Source organism: Poecilia reticulata, linkage group LG7, assembly GCF_000633615.1.
Source record: "Poecilia reticulata strain Guanapo linkage group LG7, Guppy_female_1.0+MT, whole genome shotgun sequence".
Lineage (NCBI taxonomy): Eukaryota > Metazoa > Chordata > Actinopteri > Cyprinodontiformes > Poeciliidae > Poecilia > Poecilia reticulata.
In genome coordinates, this window is record NC_024337.1 from 13274581 (window position 1) to 13286983 (window position 12403).

The 12403-nt window shown below is 39.6% G+C and overlaps 1 protein-coding gene across 5 annotated transcripts in view; it reads left to right on the forward strand.

The window, feature by feature from the left end:
• The window catches only part of agap2 (ArfGAP with GTPase domain, ankyrin repeat and PH domain 2), a 33134-nt gene that overhangs the window by 8331 nt on the left and 12400 nt on the right, over positions 1-12403 (forward strand). For 2 of the 5 annotated variants that reach the window (XM_008414638.2, XM_008414639.2), the window contains exons 2-4: positions 8839-8897; positions 11500-11587; positions 11691-11776. In XM_008414638.2, the coding sequence (XP_008412860.1) occupies positions 8839-8897; positions 11500-11587; positions 11691-11776 (233 nt within the window). Of the gene's footprint in view, positions 1-124; positions 2169-8838; positions 8898-11499; positions 11588-11690; positions 11777-12403 lie in introns of those variants that run through there. The other 3 variants (XM_008414635.2, XM_008414634.2, XM_008414637.2) reach the window with 3 other exon arrangements.

The following is a 12403-nucleotide window of genomic DNA, read 5'->3' on the forward strand; positions in this document are numbered from 1 at the left end:
GTGTGTGTGTGTGTGTGTGTGTGTGTGTGTGTGTGTGTGTGTGTGTGTGTGTGTGTGTGTGTGTGTGTGTGCGCGTGCGCGCGTGTGTGGGTGGGTGTGTGCACCGCTGGTTTACCACCAGCCGAAGGGGAGGGGATGGAGATGGAGATGGGATGAGCAATAAAAAGCAGGGACGGTCTTAGTGGTTGGGAAAGGAGAGAAGAAGAAGAAGAAACACGGATCTCTCTGCATTGTATGGATTCCATATTGGATCGGGGAGGGGCTTGGTGAAGGAGGGGCACCGAAGACTCCTGGTGAAACGCAGAGGAGGGAGGGTGTGTGATGTGCTCCGGACCCGCTGAACCCGAGTGACGGCGCTTCGGTCGGAGGGCTTCGGAGCGGTGACTCGCCTCAGCCTCACCGCCTCCTCCGCGGTGCCATGCTCAGCAACAACGCCCGACGCGCTGGGAGGACAGAGGTGCTCCAGGAGTCGGAGACAGGAGCGTGATGGACATCTCCACATATCCACCCGGACTCCTGCTGGCTTCTCCTCCGGATCCCCTGCGGCACCTCCTCATCAGCGAGGCGGCGCACTCTGCGAGACTCACCCACGGTGATGATCACGGTTCGGGTGTCCTGTGCCATGCTGCTAATGAATTTTCACCTGTCCACTTAACAGCTGCTCTTCCTCTCGTTATTGATGACGTACACTGCAGGGCACTTGCTATTCTGATCTGAATCAAGGTTTTTTTTTTATTGCTGCATGGACTGAACAGCCCTCCAGAATGGGTAAACAACTGCCATCAAGAAGGATTCATCGGGCATGATAATGAAGACGAGTGCCTGAGTAGCGGTTTGCATCTGCAGTGATAGGTTTTAATTGGCTGTTTCCAGGAACAAAAGAGCTGCTTGGGCTGCACTGGCAGAAAGCTGATAGAGTTTTTGCTCAAATGTCTAAGAAGGGTGACGATCGGCAAAGAAATCTGTGACTGAAATCAAGAAACTTTGAAGCAGGAATTTGAGGGATGGATGAAACCAGTCGCCCCTCTGCAGTTGAGTCTTCCGAGGAGTTTTTCGTCTCCGCTGAGCCGTGGGAATCCTTCATACCTCAACAAACTGGCAAACTTGTTCGTGGTCTTCTGTCCGGTTTCATTCATTGACTGGAGATCCACCAAAGCCTGACCCCATGAGTGGAGGAGGCGCCCTGCAGCAACGAACCACCTACCTCATCTCCCTCACCTTGGTGAAGGTAGAGGCTGTGGAGGAGAATGGAGGGGAGGCCAAGAAAAGCACCCAGGAGAAGGAGGCGGAGGCCGACCAGGAAAGAAGTCCAGGAGAAGAGATTGGGGCTCCGATCCTGGCTGAGAATGGAGCTGGAGAGAGAAAACCTCGTAGTCCTCAGAGAGATACCGTAGATGCTGCAGGTAAAGCCCCTGAAAAGCCACCACGCAACCTCTCAATCCCCCTACCTGCTGAGAGAGGTACGATCCAGCAGACCAGGTCTGTAGACGCCGTTGAGTCAATGCGATGCTGGTCTCCATCAATGATCACAACACCGCCAACCGAGCTGGTCGAACCGAGCCGAACTCCCACCAGGACCAGCTTCCCTATCCGGCCAGCGGGACAGCGGCCCGTGAGTCTGCTGAAGTCCCACAGCAGCGTGACCAACCGAGGCCGCGACTCCAGGGAGGGTCGGGAACGCAGCCCTACCTCGGCCCAGAGCCTCGACCGGAAGGACTGCCGCGTGACGACGCGGTCGCCGGGTCCCTGCCGGGCATCATGGGCCGAAGCAAGCCGACCGGAAGCCTGGAGGGACCTACGGGACGAGTCTCAAACTGGGATGTCTCTGGACATCGGAGGTGGTGTGGCCGCGGTGATGAGGGACATCCCCAGGAAGGATCGGCTGAAGACGGGCTCGGCCTCCCTCCCTGCACCGGCCAACCAGGTCCCCAAACCGGCACGTAAGGGTAAAAGCCGCACGCTGGACAACAGCGACCTGAACAGCCTTTCTGAGGACCTGGGGCTGGTCAGGGACACCCAGGCGCAGCAGGGTCAGCGGGGCTCTGCTAAAGACAGGAAGATGCTCAAATTCATCAGTGGCATTTTCACCAAGAGCAGCTCAGGGGCGGCAGGGCCAACATCCGCAGCTCCTCCTGTCTATATACAGAGAGATTCCAGCGAGGAGGAAGGTAGGAGGTCACAAACACTGTACGGTTAGGCGATATGGCTTAAAATAAAATCACTTTTTAGTTTTTGGTTAAAATTGATATTGGTTTTATTAATATGACTATATTCTCAAAATTATAAATATATATATATTGTAGCCTGACCCTAATTGTACTTGTACAAAGTTTCTATATGCTTTATAGAAAAGAAAGAGGAAAATCGATTAATCGGAGATTTTATTTTTAAGTCATATCGCCTTAGCAAATAAAACATGAGGCCCTTTTTTACCCCAGGGCAGCTGTGGCTACAATACAGTAGCGTTATCTTAAGTTGTAAAGGACATTATAGAAAAAAATAATCAATTATTATTATTATTACAGCTATGGCCGATCCGGCTTAGACATAAAATAAAAAATTTTGTCTGCCTTTTTTCGTATCAGCTTCGATTTTATTTATTTATCTATTTTTTTCTAAAATGGAAATTACAAATGACAGACAATATTTTCAGAAATTTGCTTTTATTTCAATCATCTTTTCTCTGGACTAAACAATGGAAAATTAGGGCCAGGCTATGAGAATTTTTGTTCACTTATGAGAAAATTGTCATATTAGCAGAAAACAAGACACAATTTTACCAGAAAATACTGATTTTATTTTCAAGCGATAATCACCCAGCCCTAGCTAACAAGTTGTAGCTAAGGCTGGGCAATGTGGCTTAAAAATAAAATCTATTAATTTTTTTTTCCCGATCCAATTTTAATAGTTGTTTTCTATGCTTATTTTCTAAAAAAAAAAAAAAAGGAATTACAAATGACAGGAAAAATTTTAATTTTGAGAAAATTCTCATAATATTAGCAGAATGAGTCAAAAATTCACTGGGCTTAAGTTTTACTTTTGTATCAGTTTTACAGATTAGGAAATACTTAAAATTTCAACATGGTCAAATTATTTTCAGCAGCAGGACTTTGAAAAGTTTGAGCAAACAACTGAATCTATTTTGAAGAAAGAAGCTGGTCGCATTAGATATTAACAAGCTTTTTTATTAAAATGATTTTTTTCTCATAATTTTAACAAAACGCTCAACATTCCTTATTTAAGTTTTGCTATTTTTCTTTGGTTCTTATAAAATTATTATTTAAAGATCCTGGAAATACAACTGTATCCTGGTAATATTAACACTTTATTCTCGTATTATTGTTGTATGACTTTATTATCGTACCACTGTATTCTTGGAATGTGACTTTTTGCTAGGAATTAATGTTTTTTTTAGTAACTTTTCATTTATTTCAGTCGTCCCTTCTAAGAGTTTTACATTAGAGCACATAGCTAGAATACACTCGTAATATTAGCCCAATAAAGACACAATTTTACCAAAAGAATGCCTTAAAATTATGAGAAAAATATTGTTTTAATGAGAAACAATCTTGTATAATACATTTTTTTGCTATTTTTTGTGACGGAGTAAAATTACGACTTTATTCAACTTCATTCTTGTGTATTTTACTGTCATAAGACTGTATTCTTTTGAATAAAATTAAATAAAATAATGATTAGTCTAATCTATATATTCCTGAATGCAAAGTCTTAAGTTTTGATTAAACAAGATGGCGGCCTTGGGCGTGTGCATCACTTCGAACCACGGAAACCCAAACAGCGAATTAGTTTAAAAACATCCAAGTTTTCCAAAGACTAGATCTTCAGAAACCCAAAAATTCGACTAATTGATATTAAAAACAAATCGATTTATCGCCCAGCCCTACGTCACTCTGCAGCTCATGATCTTCCCTTAGCGTCTTTTCTGCAGGATCTTTTCTGAGCATGTTCTCTTCCTCCGTGCAGAGGCATCCATTTGAAATGAGTCAGGCTGGAATTGGGTGGGGTTGATCTTTTTTAGAGAGAAACCTCTCACAGGCTGTAATAAAGTCACGTGGCTTGGGAACATTTTCCTGCCGCCATGTGCATCTGGATCCCGAGTGATACAGGAAACAAAAACTACCGTTTGGCGCGATGATTGCCAAAAAGAATCGTCTTAATCTAATTCCCCTGAGAGCGGGGGCAGATTTCACATGGCTGCAGGGGTAATCAGCCTTCACACACACTGACACTGACACCCCACACACGGGTGGACCTTGTTTTCTCCCAGTGTGGGTTTAAATCTCATAATGTCACCGGAGTATCTGTTTGGCGCCACAACCGATCGGGAACATTTCTAATCCCGTCTTTGATATTTTCCACCCACCGCACCTTCTGCAGATGGGGATTCATTTTCTCTCCATCTCTCTCTCTCTCTTTGTTTCAGTCTGGTTTTATTTAAATTTAAATTCACTTGGGTGGGGGTGCGGGGGGGGGCATATGCAGCGTTCCAGGGATTTGAATAAAAATAGATTTAAAGATTTGTTACATCCAACAGAGCTCGCCTTTTTTTTTTTTTAATTCGTTTACTCATTGTGTATTCACGCCGTTTCACACGCGCGCGCGCGCACATAAACCAGCCTCTGTATGCACGGCATACACACGCACGCGCACGCTCAGGAGCAGGAGGAAGTGTTGCCATGGCAACCGTCAGACCCGTGCCGCCCGTGCTACAGTGGCAAGCCGTTGTAACATAAAATCGGCCCCCCCCCCCCAAAAAAAAAAAATAATTATTTATTTGTTTGTTTCATTGAATTTTTAAAATGCTACGTAAATGTGTGACGTTTTTCCTAATTGTAGATGTCAGTAAAGTCATTCTGACTAGTCAGACTGTTAATTAAAAGTGTATGGAAAGCCTTTTTAACCTAAAATCACTTTCCACTGACTATCCGAGGATGACTAGTTGGTTTATTCAACAGACTCATGATCCACATAGACATAAAAAGACAGAGACATGATACACAATAACAGAAATAAATGCAAACTTATAAAACACACCCATACCAGTGTTTCAAAATTATGACTGGTAGCAACATTACAATAAGACATTCTACAAGATATCTATAAATCCATTTTTGACTGTTCGTAATGGTAATTTAAGATATCTGCATTTACATTCTGGCTAGTAAGAATAACAATTCAAAATATCTTCAATTATATTTTGACTTGAAAATTCATTTCAAGAAGATAGCACTAAGTCATAATTACAATTTAATTACAATTTAAAATGTTGCAAATGCAATTATGACTAGTCAAAATTTCATTACCAGATATCTCAACTAAAAATTGTGCATTTTGTGTTGTGCAATATTGCAGAACACAAACTTCGTGAACTTGGAAGACTGCTTCTGAAATCTACAAAAAAAAAATCCCAACTTGACATTGCTGCATATTCAAAAATCTTTTGTCTGTTTTTATCTTCAATTTTTCTGTTTTATTTAACTTTCAAAATGCTACGTAAATATGTATCGCTTTGAATAACAAAATACTAATTCGAGATATCAGTAAAATCTTTCTGACTAGCCATAACGTTAATTAAAGATGTCTCAAATAGAAAAAAACCCCATCTAATTAAAGATATCTCTAATTTATTTGGAGTTTATAGTTCTATATTTATCATTTAGCTTTGCCTCGTCATTATTTGCTTTCAATATATCTGCAACTCAGTTTGCACCACCCGAAACTATCTAAAAATACATTTAAAGTATCTTGATTTATGGTGTTATTCAAGATCTTTAATTAAAATTATGACTAATCAGAATGTGAGATATCTTTAATGTACTTTAACTGTCATAATTCAATTGTTGATATTTGACGTGTGTTTCTGATAGTAATTCATTGTAAACATATTGAATTAAGGCTCCCATACAAATTAATCGTAAATCTAATGTCATTTATACTAGCCTGAATGTAATTATCTCGAATATGTATTTGTCTAGTCAAAATATAATTATATATATCTTAATTTACTAATACATCCGGTCATATGTGGTGAAACCAATTTTATGTTAAAACGGCCTGCCGTACTCCTATCTAAACATACATTCAAGATATCTTTAGTTAGAATTATGATTAGTTGGAAGAGAAAATGTGGTATCTTAAGCTTACTTTATTAGAAGTCATAAATTAATCATTGATATCTGAAATATGAGTTTCATATAGGGCTGCACAGTGGCGCAGTTGGTAGAGCTGTTGCCTTGCAGCAAGAAGGTTCTGGGTACAATTCCTGGTCCCGGTCTTTCTGCATGGAGTTTGCATGTTCTCCCTGTGCATGGTGGGTTTTCTCCGGGTACTCTGGTTTCCTCCCACAGTCCAAAAACATGACTGTCAGGTTAAATTGGCCTCTCCAAATTACCCCTAGGTGTGTGTGTGTGCATGGTTGTTTGTCCTGTGTGTCTCTGTGTTGCCCTGCAACAGACTGGCGACCTGTCCAGGGCTTGTACCCCGCCTCTCGCCCGGAACGTTAGCTGGAGATGGGCACGAGCAACCCTCCCGACCCCACTAAGGGGCAAGGGTGTAAGAAAATGGATGGATGGAGTTTCATATAGTCAGTAATTAATGGCAAATATCTTGAATTAAAGCTTCCATATAAATTAATGGTAAATCTGACGTCATTTACTAGTCACAATGTAATTAGGTATTTTGTGAAATCAAATTCTAATTAAAGAAATCTGGTGTGGCGAAGCCGATTTTATGTTAAATCGGCCTGCCATACTACAGTAATATTGCTGCTGTTACAAAGGCACCAGCGCCTGATGGAGAGGAGGAAGACAAGATGTGAATGAGGATGTAGTATATTCGAGATAGAGGGGAAGGTTTTAAGGTTTAAGAGAAACAGAATAAAGTTGACTATTTGAGTGTCCACACATAAACTGGATGGGTGAAGTGGAGGTAATTGGGATTCTGTGGAAATGTGTGCAGCGAAGCAGCTGAAGGACTTCACTGTCTAATCACTTCTGGCTCCAGCACCGGGCCATAAAAAGGGCTTTCAGTCAGAAAGACACAATGAGACAGACTGTCAGTGTGTGTGCCTGTGTGTGTTTTGTGTGGTAGGGATTGCCCTTTCTGTGTGTGGAAAGAGTCAGACTGCAGCAGCAGCTCGCATGAAAGCCCACTTTCACCATGCATTCGTCTGCCTCAGATTTAGTTTGCATTTGAAAGACACAAACAGCCACACCTTGTATCTGTTACTCTCTTTACTATCAGTTAGAAATTATAAAACAAGTCAATTTTTCTTGGATTGAGAAAGTTTCCTAGATCTTTGAGACTGTTACCTTTTTTTGGGAGTTGACTTGAAGAATTTGGATTTTTCACACCTGATTGTCCGGTAGGCTCGTCTCGATTGGGTCCATAATTACAACATTTGTTACATTTTCACTTTCAAACGAAAGTTTAAAAAAAGTGCTTACCATTCGCCTGTGGGGGCGCTACACCAAGAACCACTGGAGGAAACTATACAAAAACCACAGAAGAAGACAAGAGCCCAACTTCCTTCTAGTAGAAATGTAAGCAAAACTGGAGTAGCGTCGTATTATCGCAGCTGTAGCATCTCTCTTTAGTCTTTAGCAGAACGCTACAAACTATTTCTCTAGATAGTCCTAGAGTAGCGAGTTTTTGTGTTATATTTACCCATAATGCCCAGCGCTGTAGCCCACTTACTACTTTTGGAACTTTCTCTTCAAACGGACCAAACAGGCTTGGTGTAAATGCAACCCCAGGTCTCGGTTTGCTTGAAGAGAACTCTGGTATGGTTTGAATGCATATGAACGGCAATCAGACCAGAGGCCACTTCAAAAGTAGGAAGTGAGCTATAGAACAGGGTGTTCTGGGTAAATACAACCAAAACAATCAATCTAGCACTAGCAGGAAAAATGGCTCGTAGTCTTCAAAAAAGAAATCCTACCACTGCTAAAATCTGACACCACTCCGTTTTAGTTTACATTAGTAATGAAAGACGTACTCAGTACTCTACGGACGTCTTTGTGTCGTTTCCTTTGGTGGTTCTTGGTGCAGCGCCACCACAGGCAAGGAGGGGAACAGGTTTCTCAAAGTGGTTGGTTAATTTAACAGTCAGAGTGAAAGCGAACACGATAGGTGAAAATGTAACAAACATTGCTATTCTGATCCCTAATCAGCTGCCAAATTCTCCAGAGTCCTGCTAATCATGTCATTATTTGACTCAAGCGTGCTGAAGCTGAGACACATCTAAAAGGTTTACTTAACCAATGCAGCATAGCATTAGCTGCATTTAAATCCGTCTTATCTTTCTGAAGAACCTTCCGGCCTTTGCAGATAATTTTTCTGAAGTGGGGAAGTACATTTCAAAGACTTTCTATAGTCTTTCACTTCTGCCTGCCCAGTTTGCAGTGACTCATTGTTATTCCTATTAAGGCATCGCTACAATGATCAATTTTAGCTCCGTTTTCTACTTTGAGGAAGGAGACAGTGTGAAAAGCTAAGACATTTTTGAGCAGCAGACAAATCAAACCATCTGGTTTCAAGAGACACACTGCTTTTCTCATGCTTTAGATAAAGGACAGCTCAGTGGATAAAGAGCAGCATGGTTGCAGCTAACTGGTTTCCCCGCTGTGAATTAAAGGTTATATTCATAACTGTGACCTGCAGGACCACCCGTGCAACTCACATTGCAGATGTGTGATTTATCACCCCTTCCAACAGGCAGTTAAGATGGCTGCCCTCCTCTCTGTGTATAATCAACATGACGAATCCCCTCCCTGTGTCTGCAGCTCGCTGAACATTTGTCTCTGCCTGTCTTTTTAGTAAATATCGCCAACAGTCAGGAGTGGATGCTGAGCCGATCCATCCCAGAGCTGAGAGTGGTGAGTTTCCATCACTGCAACTGATGGATCACACGTTCAGCTCACAGTAAAAACTGATTCTGAGTAATAAAACTGTAGAGAAACTGTTTCTTTTTTTTTTTTTTTTTGCACAGTTCAGCATAACAGGAAACATATTACAGTAGCTAATATTTGGTTTTCTGCTGAGTTGCAGCAGTTGCTCTCTGGGAAAATGATGCCTTTCATCCCAGTAAATCCATTTAAACATAAACCAGTTTTCCTATTTTTTACTTTTTGATTTGTCAAGTTAGAAGTCCCTAAAATATGTCATAATTTTACAAATTAAAATCACGTTTATAATAAGGAAAGCCTGTCATATTTTAATTAGACATATAAAGTTGTGAAACTCTTTTTGAGGGAGGGCTAGGTGTAGGTATTCATCATATCCTTTATCATTTATTGTGAAAAAATTAGATTTTGATTTATTTTTCTGATACATTTCAGTTATTAGTGATAAATAAAAATAGAACAGTGCAATCCAAAATGTTAATTTTGCTTTTTTATTCACCATTTGTTTCAGAAAAGCCCCAATAAATATCTGTAAATTCAAAAATATGATTAGATGCAGTTACTGTGTGCAGATTAAAATATATATTTTTAAGTAACAGAAGAAGCTTTTTTCAAGTGGGAATATTTTTCAAGAATAATATTTGTGCTTGAGACACTGAATGCTCTGCCACAGCCATACAGTTATCTGAAGTAAGTACATAATAGTTTTTTATTATAATATTTATAGTTACCACAAAATATCACAAGATAATTCAAAGTACATATTTGCAAATCATTTTACATCATAAACATAGAAAGAGTTTGTCTTGCTAAAACAATTAATCGGATTAATTGTAATGAATCAATTATTGAAATAATCGTCAACTAATTGAGTAACTAATTAAGTAACTAATTAATTGTTATTAGGACAGACTGAAAGAACAGCATGCTCAGAGCAGTAATTAAGCAAAAACTGTACAAAAATATTCACATTTTGCATTTAAGATAAAAACAAAAGACTTTGTCCGTAAATATTTTCTACCTAAAACTCATCAAGTGTCTGTTTTAGTTTCAACCGGTTAATAAAATCTCATATTAACCAGCTTTTACTATTCATTTATTAATCAATTAATCCAAGAAATAATCACCAGATTTACTCTAGACTGGTGATAAACCGAGCATCTTTTCACATGTTGACTTTAGCAGTTACAAAAGCCATATTTTTAATAAAAATATGGCAAACAATACAATGAGATAATGCTTTCTGAGATCATTTGTGCGAGTACAGACACAAATATTCTGACAACTGTTATATAGATGTAAAAGAGAGCCTTAAAATATAATTTTCTTTAATTAAAGCAGCATAATCTCCCACTGAAAGATAAATCCAGCATTTAATTTAAGAACATGCACTCTGCAGGGACTAAAATACCACGTTAAGAGATAATTAGTAATAAAAATTCACTGGTGTCTAATTGTTGCTGCTAACTCCTCCTACAGCCTTACTTTGCAATCTCCAAGATCAGCCGTGTCCAACCCTTTGACACATTTTAACTGAAGATAGACAAAAGACATTTTCATGAATTGAAAATTATATATGTGTTAATTACAGCAAGAGTTTTAGTCATTTGTATTTAAACTTTGGGGAATCAATTGTTTGCTATTGCTTGGTCAGGACAAAAGTGGATTTTCAGTTGTCTTCGTGACAAGAACCTGATTTGGGTCGCTCTTTACTTTGAATTTTTCTGTTTTTAGCCCAGTTTGATGAAAGACTGCAACCAGGTCTGCTTTTGACCAAGTCACTGGATGTCTGTGAACTTGTTCTCTATTACAATAAAAGCAAAACATTCAATTAACAAAAGAAAAACACTTTGTTTTATCTAAATGTCTTCCAACTGTCAGTAAAAACCGCATTCAGATGGTCCAGCGTTTTCTATTATGCTCTCATTGTTTAAGCTCACTAGGCCTGCAGCTACCAATTATTTTAATAATCAATTATTCCATTGATTACTATAGTGATTAATTGATTATTATGATAATTAATTGGATTTTAAAAATTGCCATATTTTGCTGATTATTCATTTAGCCTTTTTATACACAATATCTGACACATGAAAATATGCAAATAAGCAAATAGTTTAATTACTTTTTTTAATAAGAAAACAACAATTTTATGTCCTAAAATGCAATAATGTAGCATTCCATTAATGAACATTTGATCATTTGTTGCAAAGATGCTAAAAATACTACCTTTTGAATCCATAAATGGACAGCAGAAAGGTGCTTAATAGGGGATTTTTTTACTCCAGTTAATTAATTGATTACTACTTTAGATGACAATTTCTTCACGATTAATCGTTTCAGCCCTAATCTTATTTAGTAGCGATAGTTTTGGTGTTGGACTGTAAAGAACATTGTTTACCCAGTGTTGTCACAGTTACAAATTCAGTCAGATGAAATCAGCAAGTGAGAAAGGAACTGAAAGTCTGCATTAAAGTTGTTAATTACGTCTGACAATTTGGTTTGAGATGTTCTCCATCACTGACCATGAAGAACTTCTACTTCTTTTAATGTATTTCCTTCCTTTTCCTCTCAGGGCATTCTAGGCAGCTTGAAAAGTGGAAAGTCGGCGCTGGTGAACAAATACATCACAGGCAGTTATGCTGCGATTGAGAAGCCTGATGGTAGAAACGGTTTTGTTTTAAATTAAAGTATTACCTGATTGGCTGTTTTGCAGCTCAGTGGCCTGTTAAATTGCCTTCCCGTTGCTTTTGTTGTTCCTGACAGGTGGAAGGTATAAAAAGGAAGTTCTGGTGGACAGTCAGAGTCACCTATTGCTGATCCGCGAGGAAGCTGGAGCTCCTGACGCACAGGTGTGTTTTACGCAAACATGTAGACCTGTAACACCTGAATCATCTGTTTGGATTTACACAATTCCTCTCAACTCTAATCCTGCTTCACTGTTCCGTCTGCATTTTCTCCCATTGACTTGGATTACTCCGGTAGAATTTCAACTGGACCAATCAGCAAACAGAAAGAGAAGTTGTGAATGATTATGTTGCTTTTCTGCGCTACTTTAGAATTGAAGTTTGCCTGTAGTTGCAGCAATGGCAGCAGAGGGAATGAAGCAGTTCAGTTCGCGTACAATACCAACGTTACCAACCAAATTGTTGGGCTTAGCACGTCTTTCTTAGCAGTAGATGATGGTTGTTTACGATCAGGCAATTTGAATGAATTGCCTGATCGAATTGCCTTTGTAGTGTCAAACTGGTGTGTTACATATATAGTGATTGGGTAACATTTAAATCTTCAACACAGTCCAAATCGTTGAACAATGTGATGGATTTTTATCAGGGTAGCTTGGAGCTAACGTCTTGTTTTACCAGGGTAGCTTAGAGCTAATGTTTGGTTTTTACCAGGGTAGCTTGGAGCTAACGTTTGGTTTTTACCAGGGTAGCTTGGAGCTAACGTTTGTTTTTACCAGGGTAGCTTGGAGCTAA